Source organism: Podarcis liolepis (genome assembly GCF_965112155.1).
Source record: "Podarcis liolepis genome assembly, chromosome: 13".
Classification (NCBI taxonomy): Eukaryota; Metazoa; Chordata; class Lepidosauria; order Squamata; family Lacertidae; genus Podarcis; species Podarcis liolepis.
In genome coordinates this window covers 25605042-25618416 of record NC_139573.1, presented here as the reverse complement: position 1 = coordinate 25618416, position 13375 = coordinate 25605042, and the positions used below count along the sequence as shown (strand labels likewise).

The following is a 13375-nucleotide window of genomic DNA, read 5'->3' as shown; positions in this document are numbered from 1 at the left end:
TGGTCACTTTGGTTGTCCAAGGGGCCTGGTTGGAATTTTTATCCAACTGTCAAAATGGCACCGGCCACTTGGTTTTTCGTCTGCCTTGTAGCAAATCGTCACAACTTTTTAGGTACTGGAGGTTAGGCACTGGAATATATTTGTGTATTTGGAGGGCAGGGTATGGCCACCGCCTACCCCTCCACTTTATGGGTATTCCAGTAAAGGAATCTGGTAGTCGTGGATCCTGTCTGATGCCCCTGCTGGTGGCTAGGGCCATGGCATGACGCCCGGTGACATCAGGGGGAGCTTTCAGTTGTATTTGCATCAACAGGATCCTCCCACTGGTGGTTAACCCTGGTTAGACTCACACCTCCCTGAGGGGGGGGGGAGTCACGCTCTGTTGTTTGATGCAATGCCTAAGCCAATACATCTCACATGCTGTAATCAATAAAGTTGTGGTCTTTTTTAGCGCATTAACCTAATATACTGTGTCCCTGTGTCTTTCTTATCCTCAAGTGGGTGGCGGGTCCTTGAATCACAAAAGGAGCTACCTGAGCCTATAATAGGTTAAAGTGAGAATGAAACTATCAAAGCAAGTCCCAACTGCATGGCAACTAAATGTGCCTTATTTAGTTTATTGTAAACCCTTGTATCCACTAAAGAACTCACACCTAGAAATAACCAAATATTTGTTTATTCAAGAAAGATATGTTTAACTTTAGACAGTCTGTTGCAAAGTCAGCAAGTGCAGGCCACAACCAATCACTGATACATCCATCCTCTCTAATATAGAGATGAAAGTGATCCTAGCTCCCTGGAATGTTAAGGGATGAAAATAACCAGTAGATGGTAGAGGAAAGGTTATGCCTTATTCTGCAGACAGGCAAGATTCAGAGGATGAAGATTGTATACTGATTGTGTGTTTATCACTGCCCTTCTGTTTCTCCTTCGAGCTGTCAGCCAATAAACAAAACTAAAGAGAAAAGGGTTTTTTGAAATATGCAATTTATTCTGCTGTTTCTATGGGATAAAGCTGGGATGAAGATGAGAACTGCTGAAATGCTGGGCATAGGGAGTCTTATCTTCCTGGTTTCTAAGTCATAAATTTAAGCAAAATGCAATCCTCAGTGTTCATGTGCAGCAGAGTACCTCTACAGGTTAATGGTGACTCCAATTTTTCCTGTTGGTTTGCAATGTGTTCATCTGATCCTCCCTGCACATTTGGAGTTTGGAAATCTGTTGCCTTTTCAAAGGCTTTTGGGGACATAATGAAATTAAGGAGGGGCAGGAATCCTTTTTGTTGGGGATATTAGACAATGAAATCCCAAGGAATCCCTCAATGATATTTATATATGTGACTATAGCAGCAGAAATGAAATGAAGGAAGAATGGTTGATGAAAATCTTGGAATATGCAGAGATGGCAGAATTGATGGCACTGAAGTGTAAGATAACAGCAGAATATATGTACAAACATGTTAGAGGGAATTAAATTAGATAAGACAAAACCTTAAAATGCAATTGTATGTAATCTGAGTTATAAACATCGATGTTGGGTGAGCGGAAAGTCACTAGTTTTGCTGGATTGGAATATAATTGTTGAGTAACAAATGTAACTTTGGATATGGAACAAAGAACAAAATACTATTACAAAAAAGAGAAAGACTGTTTCCTTCCATTGCAATGGACAAGAAAGATGTTATATCAAGAGCTATACATAGTTCACCAGGAGCTGATTCTTGTATCAAAGGTGCAAGCAGGACAAACACTCTGAACCATTAACATGAGCCAGGCAAAAGTCAGGGAAAACACATACCCTCCAACATTCCTCTGATGAAAATAGGGACATTTTGGAGGGTAAAGGTAAAGGTAGCCCTGGCCGTTATGTCCAGTCGTGGATAGGCAACCACAATTAGGTGTAGTGGTGTAAGTGTGGGTTAAAATGTTTCCCATTGCTTTACTCCAAAGACCGACTGGGAGGAAGGTCAGTTGGAGCCCTTCTTACCTGGCCCTTGCTCCACCCCCCAGCCTGCAGCTGATTGGCTAGCCAGGGAGGGAGTAGAACGATGGCCTGCATGCAGAGGGGCATCACCCTGGCACAGGAAGCCTGAGCTGGGTTGCAAACCCCGCCCACTGCTAAAGGTGTGAGTGGTAATTCCCATTGCTTTAATTTTCCATAGAAAATTCCTTCATTCAACTTATTACAGTTATTACACCTTAGGTGAAATACAATAAAATTCAGATTAAGCAAAACAACAACCACAGCAATTCTATGCCACCTTTCATCTGCGGATCACAGGGCAGTTTACAATATAAAAACACAAAAATACACAATAGAGTAACAGACAAAAACAACAGCCCCACCCACTTTTAAAGGCCATAGATTATTGAATTAGCCCAAGGCCTGGGCAGCATAGCCCAAAGTCACTTATGATGGGAGCTAGAGAAAAAGCATGCAGAGGGCCTTAAACTTTACTATGAGGCTGCCTGTATAACATGGTTGGGTGATTGGATAAAATTGGATAACACCGATTTACTAGTTTTAGAAGAGTTTGGAAATAGACACTCGCGGGACTGAAATAAACCGCATAATGTTTATTAAAAATCATTCATTTTGGATTTAAGAACATTGAACAAATATATTACAACAATTGAAGGATGCATATTTAATTAAATTTTGAATAGTATTATTCCATAGTATTAAGTACACAGAATGTAAACATGACAAATGCATAAATATACAGAAAATATAGAGAAACCAGAGGAAGGAAGGAGGGAAGTACAAACTTGTTTAAAGTATTAAGGTTAAAAGGAATAAGGTATATATTATGTATTATGATGGTGAAATTTGTAAAATCTCTAAAACCAATAAAGATCATAAAAAAGCATGCAGAGGGCTGCAGGGCAAAGACAGATATTTTAAGCACTACACCAATGTTCACAATTTGCAATATAAGCAATGTACCCCTTCTAGATCAATTGAGAAAACAAAGCTAAATCTATTTAGCTGCTTCAAAGTTTCCTCATAGAATTTCAGGTTTTCTATAATTAGTTTTATCCTCTATACAGATATTATCCTTCACAAAATAAGACTGGAAAAGTTTTTCATAGAGGAGTGAGGCAAACGCAGTAGCTTTGATAGAGCGTTTTTAATCTCCTTATTTCTCATGCTATAGATTACTGGATTCATCAAGGGTGGAACCATGGAATACATCACTGTAAATGCCAAATTTAGATATGGTGAGGTATTAGAGGTAGGCTTGAAGTACGCAAAGTATCCAGTAAATACAAATAGGGCATAAACTATGAGATGGGGAAGGCAGGTTGAGAAAGCCTTTCGCCTTCCTTCAGTTGAGGGGATTTTCAGCAACGCAGTGAAAATGTACACATAGCTTATAATGTTGAAGATAAAGCAGCCAATCCCAAAGACAGCACTTATAGCAATAGCTCCTATTTCCACTAGATACAAATCCGTGCAGGCCAGCTTAAGTAACTGCGGGATTTCACAAAAAAATTGATTGACTTCATTGGAACAAAAGGGGGATGCAAAGGTACCTCCCGTGTGTAACACTCCATAGAAAAAGCTGCTGATCCATACACTGCTAATCATTTGAATATAGGCTTGCCTATTCATCAGCATCCCATACTGCAATGGTTTGCAAATGGCAACATACCGATCATATGCCATGACTGTGAGAAGAAAGAAATCAGATGCCATAAATGACATGAACAATAGTACTTGTGCAACACACCCAGAGTAGGAAATGTACCTGGTATTCATGAGGGAATTGAGCATGGATTTGGGATTAATGACTGAAACTTGTCCCAGGTCCTGCATGGCCAAGTTCATCAGGAAGAAGTACATGGGGGTGTGCAGGTGGTGGTCAAAGGCTACTGCAGAGATGATGAGAAGATTCCCTGTGACAGTTGCCAAGTACAATACCAGGAATATAATGGAATGTAGAATTTGCAGTTCCCGAACTTCTGAGAATTCTAGGAGGAGAAATTCTGAAAAAGATGATTGATTATCCATGCTCTGCTTCTTCACATTCATGTTGCTATGGAAGGAAGCAGAAACCAGCTGTTAAAAGGGGAGCCCATTTTATTTAGGATTGTTATAATTGTTATTATTTTTCATCCACTTTACTGTTGCCAACTGTAGACCACTGTGTTAAAAATTTATAGCAAATTCATGTAATCCAAGTTACACTTTGCTTTCTAGTGTGAAAGTATCTGAAAATATCCAGAAAATAGATGCAACACATGCTGAGGTACTTTGTGTTATGCAAGATTTGTGAACAAAGGTAGATAGTTGCTGGAGAGAGCGACTATCTGTGTAGGAGAGAATATGACAGGGAGAAAGAAGAAAGGAAGGATGACCAATACATTACATTCATTGTAAGTACAAGTGGAAAATATAGAATGGTATCTTACTTTTTTCTTCTTCATATGGTTCTCTCCAGTATGCTTCTCCAGTGAAATTAAATGGCTGCATATTTCTCCACCCATACCTGAAATTTTATAGCAATCCTCCAGCAGTTGGATTTATGATGACAATAAACATGAATCAACATGGGGAAGACACTTATTAATAATTCTCCTGTCTTTCTAGAGATTTACTCTCACAGGAATTCAACACACCTAAGCATTAGGGCTGTATAGAAACAATACTGCATTTTGTTTAGCTTTGCTAATTTGTTTGTTTTGGTTATCATAATAATAACAAAACTATGAAGGGAACTAATCATTCCACAACAGCTATATCAGATATACCCATCTGTATGAAATTCTTCTGACATGGATAGCTCTAACTATCAATGTTAATAATGAGTGTAATGAGTCCAGGCAGCTGGCTTGATAACACAGGACTCCAGAGTAATTAACTTGAAGATTTATTGCAAACAAAGCAATTATCCTCAGGGCCCTCTCGCCGAGCGTCCATTAGTACACCCAAGTTGACCCTTCTGAGGAATGCTTCCAGTGTCTGCAGAATATACTGAACCTATGAACCTTGTGTTTCTTGGTTTGTTTTCTGTCTAAAACCCTTCCCATTCATCAGCTTCTTGGGCTCACTGTGTCAACCAACTCCTCTTCTGGTGAAGAAAAGCTCTTTCTCTTGCTTTTTGTGCCTGCCTGAGAGCTTTGGCTTGTTCCAGCCTGCTTCTAGCTACTTTCTTATCTGCATTCCTTTTAGTTTCAACAAGAGGAGGGGGAGTCGGCAGGTGCCAGCTCTCCTCTGCCTGAGAGAAATCCGAGCCTCTCTGCTGCTGGCTGGTGTCTAACTCAGGCTGGAAATTCTGGCTTTGGGCAGGTGTGATCATGACCATGAGGAATACCACTCATTGGCAAAGAGTGCCTCTTAAAACCAGCACCTGTGGGATAAGTAGTAACTGTATGTCTGAATGTTCCTGATGCTTTTGCACTGCACCCAGATGGAGTTTCTTCACATTTTATAAACCTTTTTGTAAAGCCTCTCCTTCTTACAGAGGGGAGGAGTTGTGAGTGGGAGCCGTTTCCCACATTGGCAGGGGGCGTTCTGGCCGCTGCCTAGCTGTCCCGGCTGCTACCCCATGCCCCCTGGCAGCCAACCAATCAGGTGGATGCTTGGGGGCAGGGTTTAGCTGCTCAAATGCCGCCACAGCAGCATTTCCCCTTCATTGCGTTGCTGGTTTTCGTCGGATCACCCACCCACCCTCCCTTCAGTTCATTCCTTGTTTCTTGACATTGCTATGGACCTTTGGTTGGTCGCTTTGGTTGTCCAAGGGGCCTGGTAGGAATTTTTATCCAACTGTCAAAATGGCACCGGCCACTTGGTTTTTCGTCTACCTTGTAGCAAATCGTCACAACTTTTTAGGTACTGGAGGTTAGGCACTGGAATATGTTTGTGTATTTGGAGGGCAGGGTATGGCCACCGCCTACCCCTCCACTTTATGGGTATTCCAGTAAAGGAATCTGGTAGTCGTGGATCCTGTCTGATGCCCCTGCTGGTGGCTAGGGCCATGGCATGACGCCCGGTGACATCAGGGGGAGCTTTCAGTTGTATTTGCATCAACAGGATCCTCCCACTGGTGGTTAACCCTGGTTAGACTCACACCTCCCTGAGGGGGGGGGGGGAGTCACGCTCTGTTGTTTGATGCAATGCCTAAGCCAATACATCTCACATGCTGTAATCAACAAAGTTGTGGTCTTTTTTAGCCCATTAACCTAATATACTGTGTCCCTGTGTCTTTCTTATCCTCAAGTGGGTGGTGGGTCCTTGAATCACAAAAGGAGCTACCTGAGCCTATAATAGGTTAAAGTGAGAATGAAACTATCAAAGCAAGTCCCACCTGCATGTCAACTCCACATGAGTAGTTCTGCAAGGAACTTCGAGTAGAGACATAAATGTGCCTTATTTTGTTTATTGTAAACCCTTGTATCCACTAAAGAACTCACACCTAGAAATAACCAAATATTTGTTTATTCAAGAAAGATATGTTTAACTTTAGACAGTCTGTTGCAAAGTCAGCAAGTGCAGGCCACAACCAATCACTGATACATCCATCCTCTCTAATATAGAGATGAAAGTGATCCTAGCTCCCTGGAATGTTAAGGGATGAACATAACCAGTAGATGGTAGAGGAAAGGTTATGCCTTATTCTGCAGACAGGCAAGATTCAGAGGATGAAGATTGTATACTGATTGTGTGTTTATCACTGCCCTTCTGTTTCTCCTTCGAGCTGTCAGCCAATAAACAAAACTAAAGAGAAAAGGGTTTTTTGAAATATGCAATTTATTCTGCTGCTTCTATGGGATAAAGCTAGGATGAAGATGAGAACTTCTGAAATGCTGGGCATAGGGAGTCTTATCTTCCTGGTTTCTAAGTCATAAATTTAAGCAAAATGCAATCCTCAGTGTTCATGTGCAGCAGAGTACCTCTACAGGTTAATGGTGACTCCAATTTTTCCTGTTGGTTTGCAATGTGTTCATCTGATCCTCCCTGCACATTTGGAGTTAGGAAGTCTGTTGCCTTTTCAAAGGCTTTTGGGGACATAATGAAATTAAGGAGGGGCAGGAATCCTTTCTGTTGGGGATATTAGACAATGAAATCCCAAGCAATCCCTCAATGATATTTATACATGTGACTATAGCAGCAGAAATGAAATGAAGGAAGAATGGTTGATGAAAATCTTGGAATATGCAGAGATGGCAGAATTGATGGCACTGAAGTGTAAGATAACAGCAGAATATATGTACAAACATGTTAGAGGGAATTAAATTAGATAAGACAAAACCTTAAAATGCAGTTGTATGTAATCTGAGTTATAAACATCGATGTTGGGTGAGCGGGAAGTCACTAGTTTTGCTGTATTGGAATATAATTGTTGAGTAACAAATGTAACTTTGGATATGGAACAAAGAACAAAATACTATTACAAAAAAGAGAAAGACTGTTTCCTTCCATTGCAATGGACAAGAAAGATGTTATATCAAGAGCTATACATAGTTCACCAGGAGCTGATTCTTGTATCAAAGGTGCAAGCAGGACAAACACTCTGAACCATTAACATGAGCCAGGCAAAAGTCAGGGAAAACACATACCCTCCAACATTCCTCTGATGAAAATAGGGACATTTTGGAGGGTAAAGGTAAAGGTAGCCCTGACCGTTATGTCCAGTCGTGGATAGGCAACCACAATTAGGTGTAGTGGTGTAAGTGTGGGTTAAAATGTTTCGTATTGCTTTACTTTTCCATAGAAAATTCATTCATTCAACTTATTACAGTTATTACACCTTAAGTGAAATACAATAAAATTCAGATTAAGCAAAACAACAACCACAGCAATTCTATGCCACCTTTCATCTGCGGATCACAGGGCAGTTTACAATATAAAAAGACAAAAATACACAATAGAGTAACAGACAAAAACAACAACCCCACCCACTTTTAAAGGCCATAGATTATTGAATTAGCCCAAGGCCTGGGCAGCATAGCCCAAAGTCACTTATGATGGGAGCTAGATAAAAAGCATGCAGAGGGCCTTAAACTTTACTATGAGGCTGCCTGTATAACATGTTTGAGTGATTGGATAAAATTGGATAACACCGATTTACTAGTTTTAGAAGGGTTTGGAAATAGACACTCGCGGGACTGAAATAAACCGCATAATGTTTATTAAAAATCATTCATTTTGGATTTAAGAACATTGAACAAATATATTACAACAATTGAAGGATGCATATTTAATTAAATTTTGAATAGTATTATTCCATAGTATTAAGTACACGGAATGTAAACATGACAAATGCGTAAATATACAGAAAATATAGAGAAACCAGAAGAAGGAAGGAGGGAAGTTCAAACTTGTTTAGAGTTAAAGTATTAAGGTTAAAAGGAATAAGGTATTTATTATGTATGGTATTATGATGGTGAAATTTGTAAAATCTCTAAAACCAATAAAGATTTTTTTTTAAAAAAAGCATGCAGAGGGCTGCAGGGCAAAGACGGATATTTTAACCACTACACCAATTTTCACAATTTGCAATATAAGCAATGTACCCCTTCTAGATCAATTGAGAAAACAAAGCTAAATCTATTTAGCTGCTTCAAAGTTTCCTCATAGAATTTCAGGTTTTCTATAATTAGTGTTATACTCTATACAGATATTATCCTTCAAAAAATAAGACTGGAAAAGTTTTTCATAGAGGAGTGAGGCAAACACAGTAGCTTTGATAGAGCGTTTTTAATCTCCTTATTTCTCATGCTATAGATTACTGGATTCATCAAGGGTGGAACCATGGAATACATCACTGTAAATGCCAAATCTAGATATGGTGAGGTATTAGAGGTAGGCTTGAAGTACGCAAAGTATCCAGTAAATACAAATAGGGCATAAACTATGAGATGGGGAAGGCAGGTTGAGAAAGCCTTTCGCCTTCCTTCGGTTGAGGGGATTTTCAGCACGGCATTGAAGATGTACACGTAGGTTATGATGATGAAGATAAAACAGCCAACTCCAATGACACCGCTTAACACAAGAACTCCTATTTCCACTAGATACAAATCCGTGCAGGCCAGCTTAAGTAACTGCGGGATTTCACAAAAAAATTGATTGACTTCATTGGAACAAAAGGGGGATGCAAAGGTACCTCCCGTGTGTAACACTCCATAGAAAAAGCTGCTGATCCATACACTGCTAATCATTTGAATATAGGCTTGCCTATTCATCAGCATCCCATACTGCAATGGTTTGCAAATGGCAACATACCGATCATATGCCATGACTGTGAGAAGAAAGAAATCAGATGCCATAAATGAAATGAACAATAGTACTTGTGCAACACACCCAGAGTAGGAAATGTACCTGGTATTCATGAGGGAATTGAGCATGGATTTGGGATTAATGACTGAAACTTGTCCCAGGTCCTGCATGGCCAAGTTCATCAGGAAGAAGTACATGGGGGTGTGCAGGTGGTGGTCAAAGGCTACTGCAGAGATGATGAGAAGATTCCCTGTGACAGTTGCCAAGTACAATACCAGGAATATAATGGAATGTAGAATTTGCAGTTCCCGAACTTCTGAGAATTCTAGGAGGAGAAATTCTGAAAAAGATGATTGATTATCCATGCTCTGCTTCTTCACATTCATGTTGCTGTGGAAGGAAGCAGAAATACCGCTGTTGAGACGGTTACCCCTCTCATTTAAGTTTTTGTTGCTGTTGATGATGTTTAGTTATTGTAGCAGGCAGCAACGTTCTGAAGGAGTCAGTAATTTTTTTTTGGGGGGGGGGAATGAGCCCGAAAATGATGATGATGGCTGTGAATACTAGTGCTATTATTATTAGCAATGCAATTATGTTTGCAAGGTCATTATTGTTTTTTCATACCACCGATTCACTATTTCCCTTAAGAGCTTGACTATTTAAAGGAGTTAGGTGCCAAATATCCCACTTTCTGCTGATGGAATCTTTTGAATGTGGATCAGATACATGCCCAATAATGTTGTCAAATTCCAGTCAATACTAGCCTGATATTCTGGCCCCCCTAATATAATGCCATAGCTCAATTTTAGAAGGCAAAAGGCCATTTCATAATTTATTAGAAACCATGATGACAGGGTGAATCTGACATGAGCTTACTCATCACAGTCAATAGTCATCATCTTTAACATCTGGCTAATTACTAAGGAAGGCTTTTACTATTCCTTTGTTTCTCTTGATTTCTCATCAGGGACAGATGCTTGGTAAAACTACAGTAAGCTTCTAATTTAATGGGAAAGGTCCCAGCTTAGGAAAAGAGCACATGTTTCCACAGGTCAGCATCTGGGATCTCCAAGGAGGACTAAGAAAGACCACTGCCTGACATCCTGTGGAGCTGCTGCCAATCAGGGTAGCCCACCTTTCCCAGCCTGGTGCCCTTCAGATATTTTGGACTAGAACTTCGTAAGCACTGGCTGTGCTGCCTGGGTCAAAGAAATTGTAGTCCAAAACCTAAGGAGGGCAGCAGGTTCAGGGAGTCTGGTGTACATAACAACATAGGTAGCCAGTTTATACTGGGTCAAAACCAGTGGTCCATGTAGCTCAGTTTTGACTACAATGAAAGACATTCAGACATTATTTCCCACCTGCCCTAGCTGAAGATGCTTGGGATCTTCAGTATACAACATGGATGTTCCACCACTGGCAATGCTGAGGTAGAGGTATCAATGGTCTGACTCAGCATGAGGCACTTTCCTATGTGACAATGGTTGCCTCCTTTCCACTGGATGGAAGATTTTGAAAGAATAGGAAAGAAATTGGTGTCCAAGAAATGGCTGCGGATGAACAGTGGTAGAAATATGACAAGTGATATGGGCAGAGGGAAGTTTGGACTTGTAACCAGTCCAAAGAAAAAAATAACGTGTCAGTTACAATTCAAAAGTAAGAGAGAGAAAATATAGTAAAATACACATCATATAAACATCAGCTAGGACGAAATGAAAATAAAGTCCTAAAGAAAAAAAGGAATTTAGGCTTCACAGAGTATAATGTGAAGCTGCACCACAATTGCCACAAAATCATCCAGACAGTCACAGTATTATTTCAGTTAATATTTGCCCAGGATATACAAAACCTTTGCCCTAAGTATTTGACTGGGCTCAACATCACCAGGGTTTTAAGAAATAAAAAAAAGTAAAAATCCTGTTTTTAAAACTCCTCAGATATTTTCCCAGATGAGAAAAATGGATATTCAATTTAAATGTGAATTTACATTCAATATCAGTGACTAGTCCCATTGCCGACTGTAGACCTCTGCGTTAGAAATCTACAGCAAATTAATTCATTTAAAGTTGCAATTCACTTCCTAGTATGAAAACATCTGAAAATATCCAGAAAATAGATGCAGCACATGTTGATGTACCTTGTATTATGCCAGATTCGTGAACAGAGGTAGAGAGTTCCAGGAGAGAGTGACTATTGGTGCAGGAGAGAATATGACAGATAGAGATGACGAAGGGAGGGTGACCAGTTCATTTCTTTCATTCAGAAAATTCAAAGAAATTATCTTACTATTTTTCTTCATATTCTTTTACATCTCCAGTGCAATTAAATAACTAAATGCCACTCCAGCCAAATGTGCTATTTTATAAGAATACACTTACATTGGTATCTAATAGGACAATAAACATTTATCAACATGGGGAAGAAATTTATTAATATATCTTCTGTCTTCCTAGAGATTAGTTCTCATGGGAATTCAACACATCTCAGCATTAGGGTTGTACAGAAACAATAATATATTTTGCTCAGTTTTGCTAATTTGATTAGGAAAGCCTGTTTGTTTAGGGTAGCATGAGAATAATGAAACTAAGAGGGGAACTAATCATTCCACCACAGTTTTCGCAAATGTACTCATTTGCATGCAATTCTTCTGGCATGGAAACCTCTAATTGCCAGTGTTAATGATGAGCAGCACCACATAAAGCCTTGGGTCACAAGGCAAGCTGGTCAATAAATCACACAGTTCAAGCTGGCGTTATCTCTTTATTAGTGAGACAGATCTGAGTTTCATGCCTAATGAGCACAGCAGCTCATGACTGACTCCATGAAATCAGTAGTTCTGACTACATGAAATCTGTTGCCCACACTGAAAGTTCATGCCTCCCCACAGCTATCTGCGTCTCCTTCTCTCCAGGGCTTTTTGAAAACAATTGGAGACTGCACCTGCATGTGGCCTGCCTTTGCTCCCCCTCTCCTGGTTCTGGGAGTATGTGGGGAGGGGAGCCTGCTGCCAAGCTGATGTCAGTCATGCATATCACAACTTCTCTTAATTTCTAATCAAGCACAGATACTTGGTAAAATCCCAGTAAGCCTCTATTAATCAGGAAGGGCCCCTCCCCCATTACACATCAGAGAACTGCCATCTCTATAATGTTTCTGGTGCCTGTTGAAAACTTTAATATTTCAAGAATCCTTCTGAGTGCAGATTTTTATCCCAGTAGGTATCTGTATTGGATTTGGAAATGTTTTTATATCTGGGTAGTAATTAACATTGTGATATTGTGAATGTCCCATCAGTAAAGAAGCTTACTGATGAAACAATTCCCCTTCTCTCCCACATACTATTTGGAGGGTTCTTCTAACCCAACCGAGAGCCAAATTTGGAGGGCTTGGGAGGGCCAGGTGGAAGGAGAAAGAGCCCAAGTGTGTGTGCTAGCAGGAATCACACAGGATATATATAGTGTATGAGTTATATATATGGTATCTATATGGCATGTATATGGGTGTGTGTGTGTGTATGATGATACTCATAGACTACCTTTTTCAATCTCCAGTTTCCCATACATTTTTCTTTAGATCCTCCCTTGAATATTATCTGCATAGCTTTACAAGATCTGGTAAAAGTTGAGAATTCTCATACACCATTTGATATATCACCATCTAAAGGAAAGTTGCTTGCAGCACATCATCTCCACCCCCAAATTGTCAAGTGGTATTTACCTAGGGGAGCGATGCTTCATAAGCACCTTGAAAACCACTTGTAGATCATCACCCACATCTCAGGATCAACCCCTTTGCTCATCACCTGTTGAGCTGAATGGCAATCCTGCAGCATGTGGGTGATGCTATGCAAATGGCTTTTATCCACACCCACACCCCTGCTCAGCTGTTGGGTTAATCCAGAAGGGGGGCTGCTTGGTCAATCCTCAGCCTGCCTTACCAATCTTATTTCTATTGCTGCACAGACATAAAGATTTTACCTCACCTTGATCGGGATAGCTAATATTTGTTGTGATTTTTTTCTGTAAGACCGCCAGGTCTAGGGCAGTATAAAAATTCAATGAAGGAGGAGGAGGAGGAGAAGGAGGAGGAGGGGGCCCCCTCCAGCCTTCCAAGGATACGTTTTACAGCCAACTTAAGTTTTAGCAAAGGAGAC

General features: G+C 40.2%; 3 protein-coding genes across 3 annotated transcripts in view; 1 reads left to right on the top strand and 2 right to left on the bottom strand.

The window, feature by feature from the left end:
* Nucleotides 1-13375, top strand: part of LOC310691608 (olfactory receptor 14I1-like) — a gene marked incomplete at both ends in the record, with an annotated part of 142904 nt that overhangs the window by 42979 nt on the left and 86550 nt on the right. The window lies entirely within an intron of this gene.
* On the bottom strand, nt 3061-4035 carry LOC310691032 (olfactory receptor 14A16-like; the record flags this gene model as incomplete). The annotated part of the gene is made up of 1 exon (XM_083470626.1): nt 3061-4035. One exon carries the CDS (start codon nt 4033-4035, stop codon nt 3061-3063), a length of 975 nt encoding a protein of 324 aa, XP_083326752.1.
* LOC310692527 (olfactory receptor 14A16-like) lies at nt 8634-9608 on the bottom strand (the record flags this gene model as incomplete). The annotated part of the gene is made up of 1 exon (XM_083473473.1): nt 8634-9608. One exon carries the CDS (start codon nt 9606-9608, stop codon nt 8634-8636), a length of 975 nt encoding a protein of 324 aa, XP_083329599.1.